Source organism: Pipistrellus kuhlii, unplaced genomic scaffold, assembly GCF_014108245.1.
Source record: "Pipistrellus kuhlii isolate mPipKuh1 unplaced genomic scaffold, mPipKuh1.p scaffold_m20_p_3, whole genome shotgun sequence".
NCBI classification, from domain to species: domain Eukaryota; kingdom Metazoa; phylum Chordata; class Mammalia; order Chiroptera; family Vespertilionidae; genus Pipistrellus; species Pipistrellus kuhlii.
In genome coordinates this window covers 129,443,293-129,466,434 of record NW_023425529.1, presented here as the reverse complement: position 1 = coordinate 129,466,434, position 23,142 = coordinate 129,443,293, and the positions used below count along the sequence as shown (strand labels likewise).

General features: G+C 32.4%; 1 protein-coding gene across 1 annotated transcript in view; it reads left to right on the top strand.

The window, feature by feature from the left end:
• The window catches only part of DACH1 (dachshund family transcription factor 1), a 425,048-nt gene that overhangs the window by 383,723 nt on the left and 18,183 nt on the right, over positions 1–23,142 (top strand). Inside the window, exons 9-10 of the mRNA XM_036456831.2 lie at positions 499–642; positions 1,154–1,222. Of these exons, the coding sequence (XP_036312724.1) occupies positions 499–642; positions 1,154–1,222 (213 nt within the window). The remainder of the gene's footprint in view (positions 1–498; positions 643–1,153; positions 1,223–23,142) is intronic.

Here is a 23,142-nt window from a genome sequence, read left to right as displayed (position 1 = left end):
TAGAATTATTAAAAGTTTAGCTGGTGTAACATTGTTTTGTAAAAAGGGAAATATACCATTTACAACTTAAAATTGGTGCTTCATAAATAGGAGACATACTTATACATGTTTGTGCTAGTCTAGACTACTCTGCACTATTCTGATTCAAGGGCAGAGACTAAGCCCAAACATTCCTTTAATTAGGCTTCCTTTATCAGTGAATTCAAATATTTACTAAAATTAGTTTCCCATTAAATCTGTCTCTAAAAATTATAATTAAAGCCATTCTTACATTGTAATATAGTTCAAGGCTAAGTAAAAATTGGCCTCCTTGGACATTTTACTGGGATTTATTTTAAGGTTACATTTTTTCCACTTCCTCTGCATAGGTAGACTCTATCTAGTGGATGGAAAAAGAGTATTGTATTATAAGAAAGATAGATCACTTATAAGTTTGATAAATGTTTAATTTAATACTGCAAAAAATTAAGAAAAAATAATGTGGACTCCCTTTTCTAGCCATAGTTCAAAAGAGGCTAAAGAAGGAGAAAAAAGCAAAGAGAAAATTGCAGGAAGCACTTGAATTTGAGACGAAACGGCGTGAGCAAGCGGAACAAACACTGAAACAGGCAGCTTCAACAGATAATCTCAGGGTCTTAAATGGTAAGAGATACATTTTTATGTGTTGCAAACTAACTTCCATTTTTTAAAATAGACCATTTAGACATGAGTTTGTGGTTTTGTCTATATTTAGGTCCTGTCATTTGTTAAATTGTGCTCCTAGCTGAAAGCGTTGTGTGAAGAATACTCACATGTGCTGAGGGAAATGCATTACTATTTCATAGGTGCCTCCATTGTTTTGTTACTTAACTCCAGCATCTGGGCCCTGGCATTGCCTCTCTGTTTCACCAAATCCATCTCTATCGAAACACGATAAAATAGTAATCTGAGAATTCCCCAACCCCCATCCACTTTATGAACAAATTTGTGTTATTTATCTATTCAAACAAACCTATGGATAATTCTTATGGTTATAGTCTTTGTTCAACCTTTAAAAGATGACATCCATTTAGATCATTTTAATCTAGCACCAGAGTAAGAGGTCACTTTTTTTTTTTTAAGGACAATATTATCAAATGAAATGTGTGTCACTCTTACCTTTCTGTGCTTCTAGACTCGCTGACCCCAGAGATAGAAGCTGACCGCACTGGCGGCAGAACAGATGCTGAAAGGACAATACAAGGTAGGAATTTGCAAAAGGCTATAAATCTAGATCTTGCTATATGAGTTTTTTCCTCAGCTTTAGCCTGCTATTCAAGCATGTAGCCTACCATCTGGGCCACATCAAAACAAGTTCAAACAAGGTCAAGTTCATCTTGCTTGTTTATATGAGTGAATTCATTTTGTGCTGATAGATTTTCTTTAAATTAACAGGTCATTTCTGTTTATGCAGTGTAATTAAAAAGGAATAATTAATTTTAAACAATGTATGATTTCATCTTAGACACAGTAAGTGTGTTTTTATTGAATGCTTGAAGCTCAATCTAATGCAGGAAGGATTTATAAGTTCTATTCTATATATAAATAAAATCATGAGTTAATTGAACAGGGATTTCTAATCATTTGAAAATGTCTTCTCATTTTGTGATAGTTACTGTCAGACACATGCAAAATAGTCTAGTTGAATGTTAACAGTAAATAAAATTGTTTAATCCTGTGTGGATTTTTCCAATGTTCTGTATGCCATTGTAGCCATTTTAATAAGACAAATCTGCTGAGCAAAATCATCAATAGAATACTAAAGGAAGTTGTGTTATACACTCAGAGAAGCTAAATATATATATATATATATATATATATATATATATATATATATATATATATATATATATATTGCCAAGATCACACTATAAGGAAAGGACAAAATTTGAAGATAACATCTATAGTCTAACATCTATTCTAGACAGGAAACTCAATCTAACTTCATGAATACAAAACAGTGAAAAAGAGCATTTACTTTCTATTTTAAATGAAGATGATTCTTCAAAGCAAAGCCCAAAATGATTAATTGCTATAATCCTCCCAATTGCTTTTATTTTGCATTTTAAGCTCAATCATGTTGGGGTTATTGTTTGACACTAATTGTGTTACTTAATCAGTTTCAAATGTGTCATTCTTGGTTTAGTGTAAAGGAAATATACCTTTTTAAAGTACCATATATGCAATAAATAAATATCAGAAACTTGAAACATTCCTAGAGAATGTGTTTTGCCTATATTTATTTTACCTGAAAATTGGGATATTTATTTTTTTTTAAATCCTAAGCCATGAACCATGTGTTATTATGAGACATCTCCTTGGATATACAAGATTAATGCAATTGTAAATATAGAAAAAGACTTCATTTTTAAGAGTCTTATGGATTTCAGCAAAATTATAAATGTGTGTACAAGTTATTAAAATCATAAGGCTCTCTTGAATCTCTTTTAAAAATTACATATATAGATTAACAAATATCTAACAAAGTCAGTCCTCCCAATCAGAGCCAATAACCTTAGTAAGACTAATGTAAAAATATCAGCCCTTGCTTGTGTGAGCAGGGGTCGGTTACTCATGCACTGATTTAGCTACTGTCCAAAGTGGTCTAAACAAGCACATGCAACTCTAGGTAAATGTGATATATAAATTACCGGGTGTCCACAGAATTCTCAAGATGGTCAGAATGCAATCTAAGAAAAATTATAGACAATATATTTTTGCACATAAATGGGAGATTTGTCAATAATATTAAGAAATGTTTAGGCAATGATGACAAATCTTTGCATAGTTGACATAATATGTATTTTAAGAGTTTGCTATCAAAAATATTTTGGTCATCAATAAGTTTACAGATATTATTTGAACCTTCAAAATTCACATATATTCAAATACACACTTTATTATGGATGAAATCTTGCTGTATGTGGTTGAAATATTGAGTTTTCTCTTTAATGTGATTTGCTTACTCTGAGGAAACTTTTTAATCATAAATTGCCTTTTTCCTATTCAGAATGCTATCAGTTGGGTAACATAGAAGACCTACCCAAATAACCTCATAATTAAGGAAACAAATATTTGAACAAGTATACATATTAACTTTAAGCCAAATATAAATGATTATGAGGTTATTTATTGCTTTTGTTTAATTATAATAAGAATCTTCATTCATTTATTTATTCACTCATTCATCCAGCCTGTCAATTGAAATTATGTTCCTTAAGTTTAATTTTCTTAAAATTGTTTAATACACAGTTGGTTTTCAATAAAATTCTTAACTAATATTCATTATTTTAATTAGGTAGTATAAGCTTTATCAAATGTAATTTTAAAAAATACTGTACATGAATTTGTATTTCTGTGTGTTGGTTGCTAAAAAGTTATCTAGTCAGCAGTTGAACTTACCCAAGACTTTTAAAATATAACAGCAAATGGATCACCTTTTGCTACTCTAATTCCACTAAATAAGTTCATTTAACCCTTTGAAGATTTTTTACCCTTAGAAACTAAATCCATATATTTGGAAGCTAACACAGAGAGCAAAATTAACTGTGAACAAAATGAATCAAAGCAAAAAGACTCTAGTTAAGTTCTGAGTTTAAGCATAAGAATGGGAAAGACGAAGAGGGAAGAACCAGGACTCATTACTGATTTGTGAAATGGTCTGTGTCAGGCGTTTGGGGAGCCATAGTACCTGCTGCTTCATAGTTCAGGAATGACACAAACTCAGCCTCCTGCTCCCTTAGCCTTTTCTCTCTGTGTCCCTGAGCCCAGGTGTTATGATATCCTTTGTAACTCTTTCTTGCTCCCAATCCAACCATAACTGAAATTATTCTCTCTTTCAAAATAAACTCAGCCTAATTAGGACAGACAAAGGAAACCCACATTTCTTCATGCTTGCCATGTATTTATTTTTAACATTTTGACAATTAAAATTGCCACACTTGGCCCAAGAGTCAGTTACCTAAGAGTCAGACACTGCAATACTGCTCAGGTGCCAAGTCATTACCTCCAATAAGCACCTCAGGTTAGACTGAATGTTGCCTTTTCGGCATTAAAGATCACAATTTCTAAAACAAACAAACAAACAAAACAAAACAAACAAACTATAGAGGAGGGGAAGTGGAGATAAGAAAGCAGTTTAAAAATATTCCTGAGGAGCCGAAACCGGTTTGGCTCAGTGGTGGAGCGTCGGTCTGCAGACTGAAAGGTCCTGGGTTCAATTCCGGTCAAGGGCGTGTACCTTGGTTGTGGGCACATCCCCGGTAGGGGGTGTGCAAGAGGCAGCTGGTCGATGTTTCTCTCTCATCGACGTTTCTAGCTCTCTATCTCTCTCCTTTCCTCTCTGTAAAAAATCAATAAAAATATATTTAAAAAAAATATTCCTGAGGAAAGAGGCCCTAAATAAATTACTTATCTTGATAAGTAAGATATATCAGCTCATACTACACAGGGATGAATTCATAATGGATGCTTCTATTTATTTTTATTAATTGGTTGATAAAAATATATATATATATATATATATATATATATATATATATATATATATATATATTTGATTTTTTTACAGAGAGGAAGGGAGAGGTATAGAGAGCTTGAAACATCAATGAGAGAGAAACATCAACCAGCTGCCTCCTGCACATCTCCCACAGGGGATGTGCCCACAACCAAGGTACATGTCCTTGACCAGAATCAAACCTAGGACCCTTCAGTCTGCAAACCGAAGCTCTATCCACTGAGCCAAACCGGTTTTGGCTGATTGGTTAATTTTAGAAAGAGAGGGAGGAAGAGAGAGACACCAATTTGTTGCACCACCCATTTAGGCATTCATTGGATGCTTCTTGTGTGTATCCTGACAAGAGACAAAACCTGCAACCCTGGTGTAGCTGTATGACACTCTCACCAACTGAGCTACCCAGCCAGGGTTTCATTGCTTATAACTTGTCATAACTAACTCACAATTTATCAGTTTGGATGTGATATTATGAATTAAAAAATTAAAATACAAAAACTTGATTTAAAAGCTGATCTGCATAGTGATTAATGCTCTCATACCTGAGTCTTACATGTCCTGGTTTGTGCTGGAATTTTAAAAAAATATATTTCTAATCTTTTTGTAAGATCTTTTGAACATATAGAGTAGACAATGTTTTGCACCAGACATTAAATATCCTCCAAAACCCTTACTGTATGTGTAGGTTACATATACACACACTATATGCAGTCAATTCTGTCACTTGATGGCTCTCTTTAGCTAGGTCCTAATCTCTTTTTATTCTATCTTTCTAAGCAACAGTATCCGCCTAAATAACTTATGTATCTTGACAACTATAAAAACTATCTTCTCAGCCCATTCAGACATCTGTTAAGAGCACCAGATAAGCCGGACCGGTTTTGCTCAGTGGATAGACTTAGAGCGTCAGCCTGCGAACTGAAAGGTCCGGGGTTCGATTCCGGGCAAAGGCATGTAGTACCTTGGTTGCGGGCACATCCCCAGTAGGGGGTGTGCAAGAGGCAGCTGATCGATGATTCTCTCTCATCAATGTTTCTAACTCTCTATCCCTCTCTCTTCATCTCTGTGAAAAATCAACAAAATATATTTTTAAAAAAATGAGCATCAGATAATCTTCAACTTTTATTTGGCTGTCTCACTGGGATGTCGAGGTCAGTGCACAAAATAGAAAGGATCCTCCCTCCCTACCCCTCCCAACCTTCCTATCCCCCCTCCCCCCGTGCTCCCTCCCTATGGTACCCTCATCTGTCCAATCAGATATCCTCCTTGATATGTAATGAGGAAGGAGTCAGCATGGCATTTCCCTGCCACACCCTTTACACCTAATTACAAGTCTCCCCCATCATTCTCTGTGCTTTTATGACACTGGAATTCCCGCTCCCCCCCAAAAAAAGCCTCACATTTTGCCCCTTCCAGGCAGATTTGCCTTCTTCCCTGCCTTTACTCACCCATTCGGTTGGTCTCATCTAAGAAGTTACTGCCTTCAGAAATGCTTCCTAGACTCCAGGACTGACCCTAGACTCCATGCCTGATCCAGCACCTCCCTGACCCCTGGATCTAGTTAAGCCTCTTAGAGGTTCTGAGCACACCTCTCACTTCTCCATAACGGTATGCTGTCCACCTAGAGTTCCTAGTTCAAATCTTTCTCTCCGCAAGAAGCCAGCAGAGCATGAACCACACCAGTTTTGTTCATTTCTGTATACTAGTGCGTGGCAGAATTTTGACACATTATGGTGCCTGTTAGGTATTGAAGGATTGCATCAACCATTGATGAATTAGGATCTATATTAGATCTTGTGGATTCTGAAGATACAATTGTCCTAACATTTCTCAGAGTTTAGTTGGAGAGACTAATGGGAGCAAATAAAGGATAATATGATTCTGCCTACCAAAGTCAGAATTACAAATTCAGGCAGAATTAATTGTTATTCCTGATAGCCAAATTAACAGTGTCTTTATTTTTCTTGTGGGCATTTCTAATAATTCTTTTCTTTCGCACAATTGGCCTAAGATTTGGATTTTTTTTTTGACTATTCACTTATGCTCACTAATTTTCATTATAAATTTATATTTAATTTAACATACTATAATCACATTTCTTCATAACACTTTATTTTTTATTTAATTTATAATAACCTCATGCTTGTTTTTTATTTGTTTCATATAATTTCAAATAATTGAATCTTCAGCATATATTGTTTAGGTGTCCTATCAATATATAGGCATGAACTATGTCATGGGAGAATCGTGAATTGAGTCTGCTTTATCTATGTGTTTTATAAATTTCCAAAATACCGGCAAAGTTCACTTTGAAATTGTACCTGTCCCTTTTTCTTTCTAAGTAAAAAACTGTTCTTTTAAAACAAAGATTAATTGTTAATCAGAGGGAAAGGAGAATGGGAGGAGGTGGAGGTGGGGCAGGGGGGTATAAATAGGGAAGGAAAGAGACTTTGCTTTAGGTGATGGGCACAGGTGCAGTGTGCAGATGATGTTTTTTTTTTTTTTTTTTTTTTTTTAATTGTACTCCTGAAATCTGTATGGTTTTGTGAACTAATGTCACCCCAATAAATTCAATGAAAAACAAGTACTTGTTAAAAATAAATTGAAATGTGGACCACAGTTCCTCTGACTATATTAAAATATCTGCCATATTAAAATATCTGTAAGTTATGCTTACAAAATCTTGACTTCACTTGAAAGTACATCTCTTTTATTTACATCCAATGGCCATAAACAAAACTGTTTAGCTTTTCTTATTTATTTATTTTTTAAAATTATATCATATCATACAAAACCAAACATTCTTTCAAATTAAAGAACATGAAAGACTTCCTTCACATTAACCATCCTTTATAATTTCTAATTTAAAAATATCTTCTTTCTTCTCCCTAGATAGTTGAAGATACATGTTTAATTTTAAAAATATTTATTTGTTCAACAAATATTTATTGGACACTGATGACATGCCAAGCACACTTGTGTTACTGCTTCAGCATTGGGAAAGAACTTTAAAAGTTAATTAAATCTCTTTATTTTGCAAAAGAGGAAACCCAAGCTTAGTGAGGGCACATGGCTTCTTAAAGGGTTACACTATGAATTAATGAGAGTTGGGAATATAAGTTGGTTCAATTGTTTTTCACATCTCCTTATATTTTTCCTGATTGTTTTTTAGACCACGATTGTTAAAATACTGCTCTTTTAAAATATGCATGCAATTATTGTTACACTAGCCTCCCTTATCTTCAGGGAATACATTTCAAGACTCACAGTTAATACCTGAAACCCAGGGTATTATCAAATCATGTTAATTGTGTGTGTTTTTTCACATATATGCTAAAGCTCAATTTATAAATTAGAGCAATAAAGAAACAATAATAACTAATAATAAAAAAGAACAATTATAATATACTAGAGGCCCAGTACATGAAATTCATGCATTTGGGGGTGGGGGAGTCCCTCAGCCTGGCCTGCACACTCTCACGGTCTGAGAGCCCTCGGGGGATGTCCACTGACATCCTTTGAGCTGCCACAGAGGCAGGTGAGGCTCCCACCCACTTCTGCTGCGCTCACCAGCCGTGAGCCGGGCTTCTGGCTGAGTGGCACTCCTGCTGTGGAAGTACTCTGACCACCAGGGGACAGTTCCTGCATTGAGCATCTGGTGGTCAGTGTGAATCATAGCAACCAGTCATTTGATCAATTTGCATATTAGCCTTTTATTATATAGGATTGCAATTATGGTTATGTAATTCTGTCTCTCTGTCCCTCTCTGTGATAACCAGTCTGATAACCTACCAGGACTAACCAGCAGACCATGAGCAACGGATGTCTGTATTACTCTGACTCATATTTTTTTGTGAAAGAGAGGCTAAGGGACTGCTTGGCTATAGGGACCAAACAGCCCTGCCTCCCTAGGCTTTTATTGTAACAACAGCTTGAACTAAACTTAACTATTAGATACTATCAGCAGGGTAAGCATCCTTGAGAAGACACAAGGTGGTGTCTAAAGACTAAACGTAGAGATTCCAGTAAAATGCTTGGACTTGTTTGGAAAAGTAAAGTCAGGGGCTGCTACCTTTGGCAAGTTGCCCCTGGAGGCCCCGATCTTTCAGAGAATCCTCCTTACAGACTTTCCAACCAAGCCCCCTGCTTCCTCTCAATAACCGAACCTGTTACTAAATGACTAGTAGGCTGGTAGCATGTATAGTATGGATATGCTATACAATGGAGTGATTCATCCCAGGGTGGGACTAGCAGGAAGGTACAGGATTTCATCAGGCTACTCAAAATGGAACACAATTTCAATGTATGAATTGCTTATTTCTGGAATTTTTTATTTAATATTTTTTTAACTGCTGTTGGAGATGGGAAACTGAAGTTCTCAGAAAGCAGAGCAGCAGTTGTGTGTGTAGAGGGGGGAGGGGCACCACATTATTTGTTTAAGTAACTCACATCTTCAAGGTATTATAGTGCAGGTCATTCTTAGGAGTAAAAATTATTCTTTTCTCAAGTTTTTTAAAATTAAATCAAGCATTGCAATACTCAATGAATTCCTTAATAACATTTTTTTAGACATAATTATATTATAAAGTGGAAGTACTCACTTATTAAAATGATGAGGTGGAGTAGGAATTGATGTTTACTGGGCTTTTCCTGTATATTCTAATTTAAAGGTGAGATAACTAAAGCTCAGAGTGGCTAACTAGCAATCTTACATTTGAACTATGAATTAGTGGGGTTGCGGCATTTGATTCTATATTGATGACCCTCCTCCCCCAAATTGTTGGTTATTCTTTCCTCCATGCTTTGTTGTCTATTTATATGTCTCTCTTCTAGAATAACTACTTGAAGCTCCGTTACTCATTTTTGATAGTATATTACTTCAAAAGTTCAAAATAGTCTATTGACATTTACTTAAGAATGATATACTTTTGGGGGAAATATTTTTCCTTTCCAGTTTTTGTTTGTTTGTTTGTTTGTTTGTTTTTGTTTTTTTTACTTTTTTGTTAGCCATCATACCTATTTAATGTTCATAGACACTTCCAGACACACTGTGGGGAAATCTCACTTTTTAAGTGAAGAAAATAAACTGCCAATATGAGAAATTAATAAATTTTAGATAAAAGACTTATCTACATTCATTAGCATGCAATACCTAAATTTAAAATCAGACACAAAGCCAATTTTAATTTAATAATAAGACATTTGGAGAGCCTCCTCATTTCTTGTGCAGTGTGTGGTTGAACAGAATCTACTGTATATATTGTATAAAAGCCTAAGTGACCATTGTGACCATTCAATCACTCAACTGGCCGCTATGATGTGCACTGACCACCAGGGAGAAGACACTCAACACAGGAGCTGCCCCTGGTGGTCGGTGTGCTCCCACAGGGGGAGTACAGCTCAGCCAGAAGCTCGGCTCACTGCTGGCAAGCACAGCTGTGGTGAAGGCAGGAGCCCTCCTGCCGCTGCAGCAGTACTACGGAGAGAAGTGGCAGTGGGACCAGGATGAACAGCCTCAGCTCAGGCTCCTCCCCACTAACTGCCACTTTCCACACCGCTACATCCCTCAGGGGATGTTGGACTGCCAGTTTTGGCCTGATCCCCAATGGCTGGCCTATGGGGGTTGGGCTGAAACCTGCAGTCCGACATCCCCGGAGGGGTCCTGGATTGCGAGAGGGAGCAGGCCAGGCTGAGGGATCTCACCTGTGCGTGAATCCGTGCACCAGGCCTCTAGTTACTAAATGATATCCCAAGACTTTTTCACTATAATGGGCTTAAATGGGACCTTACATAATCTTATCACTTGTGAATTATTTATGAAAGTAGTGTATAAATTTGATTTAAGTTTCATATGTTTATTCCTAATTCTTAAAGAAAGACCTACAAATTTAATGAAAGAGTGGAAGTTTTCAAACTGTAGAATCAAGCAATGAAAAGTGCTAGGAGTCAGGTCTAGATTCAGATCTCAACTCTACCCTTTTTTTTTTTTTATTTAGTAGTTGCTTAACCTCAGAGGGTTATTATGAATATTAAATAAAATAATCCATGTAAAACACTTAACACACACTAGGTAATAGTAGGCATACAGTTAAGTTTTAACTTTTAATATTAAATCTTATTATTTTGTGATAACATATTTATAGTGCCTAGCAACTGGTAAACACTGAAGCTATTATTACTCTAACATATAAATTACTTTTCTTTTTTCAGAAATGTGGTCTTTATTTATAATATAATGTTGATTTAGTTCCATATTAAAGTTTTTGCAGAAATTTACAAGAATTTTTTTGTTACCTGAACTTAATTTTCCATATTTAAAGATGTCTTTGTGTAGCTTAAAAGGGAAGTTCTTTCCATTAAACAACAACAAGGGGAGAGTATGCTTACAACTGATTTCTGGGCTGCCTGCAGTACATACTGACTATTGTTTATTCACTTACCAATATGTAATCACCATAGGGCTCACCTCCAACTATTTTTCTTGATCTTAAAAAACTAAATAATAGAATTACATGACTATGAACAAAACTAAACAATAATGCATTTACTCTAGTCTCTTGGCACTGGTTTCTGGTGTTTGGCAGCATTTCAATACAGCTAATCAATTTAAGACAGCATTGATTAAGTTGAACAAAAGATGATATGGATTGCAGGCAGTAACCAGTAAACAGGCTAATGTTCCATAGTTATCACAGGTCATTGTTAACTACTCATTTGACTTGACAGAGTTATTATTATTAAATACCAAGTCTCAGAGATACTAATTTTTTTAAAAGACTTTATAAACTTTTAGAAAAATGTTTTCTTAATTTCATTTTAAGCATTTTCATTCTTTTAAGAAATATATAAAAGAGTAAATCTTGTTTTTGAATAGAGGTAGATATGCTTAGACTCAATGTTGAAGGCCTCTTAAAGGTTTTGTTGGAAATGACTTTTTATATAATTTAAACTAATTATACGTGAACTTAGACATGTGGGCAGTGAAGTTTGAAGTTGTTCAAAACAGTCACAAGATGTAATTCATTATAATTATTACATAAAATTATTTTCAGTGTATTATTTAATAGAATTAATTTTCTGGTTCTTACATAAAAAGCATGATTGTCATTATTTTATGTTTGTGTTGAGTTATGGCATGTGAGACTTTGTGATTTTTTTTCAATGCTTATTTCATTAAATATTAGAAAAATTAAGGCAAAATGATTTGGCTTAGTTTATAATTTGTTGAAATCATTATTTTTTTTCTAGGAAAAGTAATATAATATGTGACCAGTACTATGAGCATTTAAGGGAGAGAGGGATATCAGGAATAATGAATTTCATTTGGAAGTTCTAAGAGGGGAAATGAACTTTCATACAACTAACTTGCTTTTTAAGTATTAAAGAGAGCAGTTATCAATGGAAAATATAATAATGTTTTGCTAACATAGATACAAATGAAGAATTGAATTAAATTGGTATGTTCATGAACATATTTGTGGCTTGAATACTATATGAAGATCATTATCAAATAATAGTGACGAATGGAAATTGGGAAAGATATTATCAGGAGGCCCTAAAGGTCTATGCTAGATCCATTTTGATTTAACATCATAATTAGTGGTATGGAAAAGTGGTTAAACAGAGCATATCAATGAAATGCATAGATATTCCTAATTTAGAAGTAGGTAATTTAGAAGTTTCAGGCTGAATAAAATGAGATTACCTTTGTAAGAAAGAAAATTTGATTTTAAGATCTGTTTTTTAGTAAATACTAAGAAGCTCAACAAATATCAATTACAGTATATGTCCACTTAAGACTGTTTATATTACCCTGTTTTGAGAGTGTCTGCCTACCGGACAGAGAAAAGTGCCATAGAATAGGCATAAAATAAGCCTCTGTCATTTAAATTTTATATGTTTTTATCGAAGAAACTTTTAGTTATTATAACTAAGTAGATAGTTTGGCAAATTGGTTTTTTATTGTGGTAAATATTTTTTATTTTATTTTTAGGCAGTCTATAATTATCTTTAGATTTAAGGGAAATTTATTTTAAATAAGTATTCACTTTGAGACTTTTATAAGCTTCATTATTAAGTGAAATTTTGATGGCCACTTTAGCCAATTTTCTGACTAAAGATCTTAAGTAGAAAATGTTTATAATGTCTACCAAAGCTTAATGAAGAGGGTTACCATTTGGAAATATATATTAGTGGCCATATTTGTAAAATCTGCTTTCTCTTTTTTGTAACTACCCTTAGAGAGTAAAACTATCCTGGCCATCCTAAATAACCCTTAATAAATGTAGAGAGTGACTACTTTAAGAATAAGTGCAATTTTTAAATATTTTTGAGAAGTTTCATTTATACTTTAAGAGTTATAAAAGTCATAAAAAAATATTTCAGTTACATAAAAAGAACCATCAGTTTTAAAGTATATTCACTAAACTGCAGGATTTGTATAAAACAAATAAAATATTGGTACATAAACCCATGGTGACAGGAAGTATGTTACCAATTTTGATAACAAGTGTATGTTTAGACATTTATGACATATAACACCCTTTACTTTAAAATTTCCTTTAGAAAAAATAAAACATCAGTTAGACTACAAATGTAAAATGCTTATGGTGCATCATCCCACCTCCCATGATTAGGGAGAGAATGCAGACATGCCACAATAATGTTTTTTATTTCTACTGTTTGAACCATATTAATGAGAACATCATTTTTGAGAACTAATTATTTCTATTTGTCTTGTGTCACACTTTCTAATTCCCCTATATTAGCACAGCCAAAGCAAATTAATTGCTTTTCCAGCAGTTGAACCTTGTCCAAGAATGAGCTCACATTCTCTTCCAGTTTCCCTGTTTCTGGGAGTGCATTGTGTCAGAAATTTCTCTTGATACTAAACATAGTCTAGAGAATATCTTTACAGATTTCTGTGCACTCACTTTATGAAATTTATAAGTTTAAGTGACCCGCCAGGAAAGATAAAGTTCTTAGCTGCAAGATTATACATCAAAACAGTTAAAGTGAAATTAAAATTAAATGAATGAATCTCACTGAAGCAAAAAAAGCAGTAATTAATGGTTCCCTTAATTGTCTTCATAAAATATTTGCATGGGTCTAATTTGCATAATTTGCATGTATTAATTAATCTTTCAAAGGAATTTTGTGCTGAGAGAAGCCAAAAAATCTCTTTGTTTTATTTAACATCTAATGAAATATTTATCTTCTTTAATGAACTTCTCATCTTCATTAAAATAAAAATTGCACAAGTTTGTATGTTTTAAATGTTTTTATAATTGAAGTATTCAAAAAATCTCTTTAGATTTACAACAGCTGAAAAACAAACACATTACTAACCATTTGGTATCATCTCAAAACAGCAATATTTTGTAAGAAAACCTAATTTTACTTTCTCAAATGTGGCAAAGCATTTGGTGAATAAATATAATGATTTAGTCTTAAAAGTAAGATTTACATAAGTCTGATCATTTCTTTTAATAGCAGTGTTATGTTTATGGCTAAAGTAGTGGGTAACAAGTGGGCATACATGAGAAGCAGTATGTGTAGTTGTTTGGGAAATGGTTCATTGGTTGAAAATATTTTAGTTGGTTGAAATAAATTAGTCCATTAAAATACAAAAAAATCCATTTGCTATTATTTACAATTGCTAGATTGACTGACAATATTTTCTGACAGAGGCTATACAGTTTCAAATGTATTCTAGGTCTGCCTGCTGGAGATTTGTAGCAGGAGTTTCTCCTCTCACAAGTTAAGAGATCACAGTGAAAATCAAGACATGCCTTAAAAGGGGATAAAGTCCAAAATGTTATCAAGTGCCAAATGCTATATATTCAAGAGAACTGAATAAGAGTGTGAGGAGACTAGAAGATTAAAAAGTATAGATAAGAGGTGGGGAATTGTTTATCTATAGATAGTATTCATTTTGATTTAGCAGAGATGGGCATCAAAAAACATATCTTACAAAGAAGAATACCAGCTAATGTTTCTAAAGCAATTTGAAGTTTGCTCAGCCTTTTCTCAAATGTTATTTTATGATCCTCATGCATGCCCATTTTATACTGTTTTAGGAAACTGAGGCACATAGAGGTAAAGCAAAGTGCTTGGAAGCAAACTGTGAATTCAGGACCTTGAGTCCCTTTAACTTCATATACTTTTCTTCGACATGACATCCAATTCTTATCTTATGATAATTTATCTAAATATTAAACTAGATAAGAAGGGTGGCATACACTTATAAAGATTAAGATTCAAAATGCAAATATATAGTTTTTTCCATGTCAAGTTTAGTAATGTGGCAAAATCAATTCAATTGGCTTGGGTTTTCTGTAAGATTTATCTTTAGGGAAGCTAAAAACCATTTTCATTAGGCAACAGTTATTTCTTAGCCCTGCAAATGCTCTCATAATTTACAAATTCTCATGAAGTTTTCTCTAATATAAAAAGAAAAATAAATTCATTAGGTTACAAAGATTACCACTAATCAGTTACAAAATAAATGTCAATGAAGATTTTCTCTAGCGTTAAGATTGATAATTTGTTTAAATAACTGAGTTCTAAAAAATTAAAATTAACCTTAGGATGAGTTAGGCCTAGGAGAGCACTGGTAAACTGAGAGCCAGAGTCCAGTGTCAACACTTCTGTTTGTTATTGTTGTCACTCTGGTAATTCACTGTAACTGCTAAGACCTGCTCTAAGTGTCAATTGCAAAGACATCTAATTTTTTATTAGTACACACACACACACACACACACACACACACACACAATGCATCCACTGTGGATGCATATATTCTACAATCAGACTACTTGGGTTCAAATCTCCACACTTCTGTTTATTATCTGTGCAACACAGTCTGTAAATCAGACTTTCTGATTTTTTGAGTTCCTAATCTATAAAACACAGGTAATGAGCATAATATCCACCTGACAGAAGTGTATGGAGATTAAGTGTGAATATATAGAAAGAGCTTAGGACAGTGTCTGGTAGAGTTTAACTTATAGTAAAAATGTGCTATTTTTTACTATTATGCACAAGTTTAATATAATGATACTTGCAATAGTGTTCACTAATGGTAAAAAAATTAAACATTTTTTAATGAAATGAAAAAAATTTAATACAATGATTTTTTTTCTATTAGCATGCTTTTCCTTTTAGCATGTTCTGAGGTGGAAAATAAAAATTATATTTACCAGATTTTCCAAAGCATTGAAAAATTAATGACAGAGTGTGAATTGAAATATTTATGTCAATATTTAAACAAAACAGCTTAAGGAGATTTATTTACAGCCATGTATTCTGTATGAGTATTCATCTCTTTCCAAATTAAGTAAAAGATAAACCAATTATTTTTTACTCATTTAAGATGGAAGCAAAAGAGCCTCTTAATTTTTTTATTATATTTTGGAAAACTTCTCTTAATATGGTTTGTATTCTCATAGAGTGTGGAGTAGCTACAGACTCTCCTAATTCATATATAATCATACTCTAGAGATAGTAAATCTCCAAACATAGTTCCACTTAAGCTTACTAATTACACCCATAAAACGATGAATGATGGCTACAAATTATTGGACCTGACTCTCATTCTTTATTTATTTCTCCCTTGGAGAAAGACACTGGATGGGGAGGTTTTAGACTATAAATTATTCCCATACATAATCAGGTGTTACATTTTACTTTGATATTCCATACTGTGGTTTTACATTTACATGTGGGGTTCCATTTTAACAGATTAAAAATTAATTATTTTACTTTCATGATAAAATTATATTTACTTGTATTAATAATTTCAATGTTTTTATTTTTCAATGGCATAGTGGTTAATATAATTTCAAGCTATCTTGTTCCAAGTTATTAGACTTTTGATTGTTTTTTTTATAAATTTCTCCAGAAAAGTTATACAAAATGTTATAGTTTAAGCCTATCCTTGGCTAAAAGTTTAGAAATAAAGAGAAATTTTACAAATGAAAAAGGTAGATTATAGGTGAGACAGCAGGAATGGAAAGTATATTTATCTTCAAAACACAACAGATGGTTCTGGGTTCTAGCCAACTATTGTCCAAATGGGACCTTAACCTCAGTACTATCATATTTGTTTTCTGAGGTAACTCAAAAATACACATTTTTATGCAAAATTGTAGATTTTTTAAAAAAGTACTGTTGAAGCCTCAACAAGATATTATCTTTTATGAAACAGGAAAAAAGTTTTCTCAGTTTAAAATAGAACTTGTCATCTATCAGGTATTAACACATAAACCAAATTGAAAATAGAAATTAAGGCACAAGTAAAGAGAATGGCTCTCCTAGCTTTTCAGAATGAAAACAACTTCCCCTAATTACCTTTAATTCAGACATCTTTTAGAAATAATATTTTGAGCCGAAACCGGTTTGGCTCAGTGGATAGAGCGTCGGCCTATGGACTGAAAAGTCCCAGGTTCGATTCCGGTCAAGGGCATGTACCTTGGTTGCGGGCACATCCCCAGTTGGGGATGTGCAAGAGGCAGCTGATCGATGATTCTCTCTCTCATCGATGTTTATAACTCTCTATCCCTCTCTCTTCCTCTCTGTAAAAAAATCAATAATATATATATTTTTTTAAAGAAATAATATTTTGAGGCCCACTCCTCATATATTCCTTCAGAAATGTGAGATGCAGATTAATCCCATTGTGTTAGGCCTGGAAGTGACATGGTTACTGCACATAATGAAAATGTTCAATTTTTTTAATCTTTTAAATTATAATTGTATTATACTTATGAAATTATTAGGATGAAAACCACTTAAAGACATTGCAGAAGGTACTTTAAAAGTTGTTGAATTACATGATATAGCTCATGGGCTTGTATTTTCCAAAGAAATTCAGAGCCAATCTTGGTTAATGTATCCAAGTCTCAATGAATGAAAAGAGTGAAGGAAATCTGGTAAATAAAAAGAAAATTGTTAATGGCCTCTATTTTTGGAATAATATTTTTGTAATCTTTCTTAACTTTCCTGGGTGAGACTTTATTGAAATACAATATAATGCAATAACTTTCCAAGGGTTACCAGCATCAGAATCAAAATGTGGCTATAAAAACTATTTCTCTGTATAATTTTGTTTTATTATTTGTAGATATTCTATTGCAATTTTACAGTGACAACTTAGAGTGCAGACAAAATTCAACTGTGTACCTACTGATGCATAAATGAGGACAGGTGGACCATTGCACTGAATTCATTCAGGTTCAGACTAGACAGAAAGTTCTTTAGTGGCTTTCAAAAAATTACCATTGTCAAGTCAAGGTTCAGGGCAAGAACTTGTATGCATATATGCATAACCCAGGCACAGACTATAGGGTGGTGCAGGCCTGGGGCAGAGGATGGGGTAAGCTAGAAGCAGCCCATGGGAGAAAAAGAAGACATATGTAATAGTTTCAACAATAAAAAAAAAGTTTTAGAAAGAAACGATGGCTAACATAACAAAATATCAACTATCCAAAAAGAAGTATAAAGCCACTCAAGAATATGAGCTATTGTGTTAACAATAGAGCAAACCTCATTTTGATCTGAAGCTGGTAACAGTACATAGCAGTTCCCACATTTTCTCATCTCATAATTGCACATCCACAACAAAACCCTCAAGTGACTAATTTCAAAAATACTGATAGCATTTATCTATACAGTGAAAATGTTATGAAAAGTAATGCTGCAGGGGCTATAAATAAACACAAAGGTTAGGTGAATATTTTAGAGATTTATATATTTAAGGGTCATATAGCTAGACTTCTTAAGTCATATATAAATTGATTTCCTAAATTAATGTTGAAATATTTAGTTGGTAGGTAATTGCCCACTTTGATATCAAATGAATTTCTTGGTTGTCTTATTTTGAATAGTATTTCGATGTGTGATTATATTCCTTCATGAGAAAATTAGAACATAGGCATCTATTTAAACCTAACAATTCACATAGGAAGGCTGTGAATTATCACAACACAGTAGGCTTCTTTGCATGTTATTTTTACAAACCAAAGAAATATATAAACCTTTTAATTATTCTCTTAATGTTGAAAATGTATATTCAACAGAGGTGAACTTTCATGTTATCATTCCAAAGCTATGGGCTTTTAGATTTAACACTGGGAGTGATGAAATATTAGGGAATAGGTATGCATAAAATTTTAGCAATACTTAATGTGATAAATGGCTGTGTAGTATTCTCAAAGTCTTGAAAATAATGATTATTGATGATTGTTTTTTACTATTGGCATATTTATAATTTCTGAATAAAATGAGTTAGCAATGTGACAAGCTTACATGAATATATAAAGCCAGATTTCTTTTTGTTTGTTTTTGGCTTTAATTTTTAGTTTCTTCTTTAGTGTGATATTGTCTTCTCCCTCTTTATGCAACTAACTAGATGTTTTCATTTTCATATGGTTACACTAATTAATAAAAAATATAAAGTGATATCATGAAGGACAGTTTTAGAAGCTCCAAATCATGAAATTTAAGTTATAATTGCCAGGATAGCTGTATTCATTTTCATGTATATATTTTTCATCTGATCTCTCTTCTTGAAACCCCTCTGACCACAAATGTATGAAATATTTATTGCACTATAGAATAAAAATAACCAACAAAAATCATAGATGAACATGCCCCTCCAACATGGCTTCCAACATGTTTATCAATGCCTTTTTCCGGGAGTCATCACATGAAGAGTTTGGGATAACAAAATTTTTAAATAGCTGTCTTTGAAAAATTAAAATATATATTTAAATATATATATTCTTTTGAATTTTACATTAAAGTAAAAATAATGTCTTGAATTAATCCCAAATATTTGACTGGGAAGTTAAACTAGCATTTCCTAAAATCATCTGACTACAAAATCAATGTATTGAATTAAATGTATTAATATCTCATGGAATGAAATTTGGCACAAATTCTAACTAGTTCTTGTTAAATCTATATGCTGTAACCAATTCACTACAGCAATGATTATATACTTAAGTGCTAGGGCCAAAAAAAAGGCAAAAGACATCATATCTTTTCTAAATAATTCATCATCTAGTATAAGCATACAGAAATAATTTTAATAAAATACATGTAGAGTTAATTCCTATTGATAAATTTGTGGGTATTATGATATTGTTCAGGGGATAGTAGAAACTATAGGTCAAATTTTATTTCTATATTAATATGAAATATTTATACATTACATTAATTACATGAAACAAATTTAACAAAGCATAACATGTAAATGCATGCTTCTATGTTTAAAAAAAATAGCACTCAAGAAACATTTTAGGTTGCCATCTTTTGAAGTGTTTCCAGTGGAACTCAATTTTAGCTTTGTTGTTTGTAAGAACTTATTAGCACAATATTGAAACATGTATCCAAGGCCTAAAATTAATTTAATATATTAAATCTGAAATTTAGAAAATTTGATGATTATTTTTCCTGAAAAATCTGTTGTTCTCTTTTAATGAAGTAACACTCTGATTCAGTGCTTCTGAAGTGTAAACAAAGTACTTTCAAAACACAAACAAAGCAATAAATTCCATTTGGGTGATTAGTTAAGACTCATTTAAGTCTAGATATGTAAGTCTAAATCCTCTGATATGTTATATTATTGACATATTTTATGTAATACTATTTGCAAACAGAAGAGAAATAAATATGATGGCTGTGTTTGAGGATGGCATTAGACAAATTCCTAAGTATCTATAAAAATAAAGAGTAGGCCCTCTGTATCTGAAATCAATATAATAAATCTAAATCTAATATAAATCTTGCATAAGAAGTGTTGATAGAGAGTGAGAAGAAAGAAATGAAAAATGTAATGAATTCAGAAATGAGAATATGGAGGATCCAAGTTCTGGTATACAAGGAAGGTGCATTTGAAATACAAGGGAGAAAATTGTAGGATTTAGAAAAGGAAAATAGTGGTTGATAATTGGAAATAGGTCACCTGGGAAAGAGATCCAGGCTAGAGTAAATGGAGAGGTTAGCTTGTTACTGATGAGTCTGTTGTGATAACAGGGCATTAGGGTAAGAACCTAAGTGAATATCGAGCTAGAGTTTGAAAGTGAGGCAGTTTGAATGTGAAGGCCAGACATGACATACAACTTTGGACACTATTAAAGCCTTATGAGAAAAATATAGACTTTTTTTCATAATCTTAATACTGTCATTATTCTAAAAGGCTAGAGTGTCCACCCCTTCTAATTACAAAGAATAGATTATAATAAGAATAATAGATACAACATTGAGAAGCATATTCTCATGTCTATGACTTAATATATATCTGTAACATTTATGCCATCCTTATTTGTAATGAATGATCATATATATATATATATATATATATATATATATATATATATACATATACATAGAAAAAGCTACATGTTTTCTCTATTTTAAATATATATGTATACATATATATTTAAAATAGAGAAAACATGTAGCTTTTTCTATGGTGCTTAGAAAGGATGGATTACTAGTGTTGAATTTTGTCCATTAAAGTGAGTGTAATAAAACTGGGACTGAGAAATTTATAGTACTATATTATATTCATAATATTAGAATAGAGAATGCTAAAATACATAGTAGTATATTAGATAATTCATATTTTGACTTATTCATTTTGCATCTTTGTTGATTCTGCAGAATTTACCTTTGATAAACTGTCAATTCAACTCTTGCATTAAGAGACATGTATTTTTCATGATATTGTTTCATATGGCAATATGTTGAATATCAGTCCTTTCAAGTAATCAAACTATATTGAATAAAATTGTAAAAAAGCAACAATTATTTACTCCCATTTTTAGCTTTTTCTCCTGATGCATAGTTATTCTTTTCAAACGTTTGAACTGTATTATACGTTCTTATTTTGATGAAGGTAAAAATTACACTTATTCTTTAGACTTTGTAGGTAAAGAAAAAATGCTCATGTAATAGTGTTTTGAATGATCACAACAAAATGTGTGTTACACAAAATAATTCTAGTCCTGCACTATATTTAAAACTTTACAAGCACTGTGATTTTTCAGTACATAAGACGTTTGGTAATAAAGCCAGGGAATGTCTGGTTAGAGTTGCACTGTTTAGAGAATTCTCATCCAAGGATTGGATTAATAAAAAACCTGTGAAAGAGGCTAAGATTGTGAACTCTTTATTCAGACACCATGATATTATCTATCAAAAACCTGGTAAGATTGATTATCCAGGACTTACAAGTTAGTATTCTTATACTATGTTAGCAAGTTTTCCTAACAAGGGATGGAACTGAATTCTGTCCAATTGAAATGAATCAGGGATACTGGGATAAAATAGGCATTCCTGGTTGAACAATTCAGTTTGATCCAAGTACAACTGTGAATTAGCTCCAAAAGTAAGAGTAGTATATTGTCTATATGGTAGAAATATAAAGTTATTATAAGGTAGTTTTGACATAATCTTAGATGAGTTTCTTAAATTCATAGTATTTCTCGAAACTATCCTCAAACCAGGATATAATTATGTATTGTACATGGTGACATAAGTTAATTTTATTCGTATCACAATTGCTAGTGATGGGAAAATAAGGCAATACTGACAGTAACCATAGCCACAAGCTATTAATTTTAATGGAAATCATGGCCTATGTTACCATGACCAAGGGCAGAATTTCACAGTGGTCATGGAATAAATATATCAGCATTTATCTTTTTTCTAAATGTATGCACATTTTAAATAATATACTTTAAATGTTTATTTGTAGAGTTCTGATGTTAATTTTTTGAAATTGTATTTTTTACATTTGACAATCTCATGGAATTTAATATAAGCTCAGAACAAATTAGAACTTACAATAAACAAAGCATTTCAGATGATTCCTGAAATTCTTCTTTCCTCAGAGATAATTTGTAAAATGCAAACTTATCTATTAGCATTGCATATATTTGTGATAGCACTTTTTGTCTTTTTTTCATTGCTATCTGATTTAAAAAGCATTTAGTATCTTGCATTTGTTATTGTTTGTGGCTGTTAGGTTGATATTTTCCTGATAATTTGAAAAAAAAATCTGTTTCATTGCAATACATGCAGTATAATAAACAACACATTCATATATTCCAAGACACCAAATATAACCAAAATTGAACTTGACCAATCACCACTACTGTCATTTTTCAGTACATAAGGCATTTGGTAATAAAGCCAGGGAATGTCTGAGGGATATTAAAAAAAGATTGTCTGGTTTATTGTTCAACATACTATCTTCTTTCATGGTTTTAACAGAGAAGTTTAGACTTTTTTTGGTATTTTCTTTTTTGGTAAATGATAGTTCATTAAATGGTAACATCTTTAACGTACAATATTCTGGGATGATTACCTCTATCACAGTTGTACCAAGTATTTGATGCAATCATAATCATTATTATTCTGAAATAAATTTAATATAAGAATTGGACTACTAAAAATTATAATTTTTGTTTCTGAGACTGCCACCATATATGATGAAATAAAATTATCACTCTTCCAGAAAAATCTATCTTTTATTCCCAGTAGAATAAGAATACCCTCTTGACCGGTATAGCTCAGTGGTTGAGCATCAACCCATAAACCAT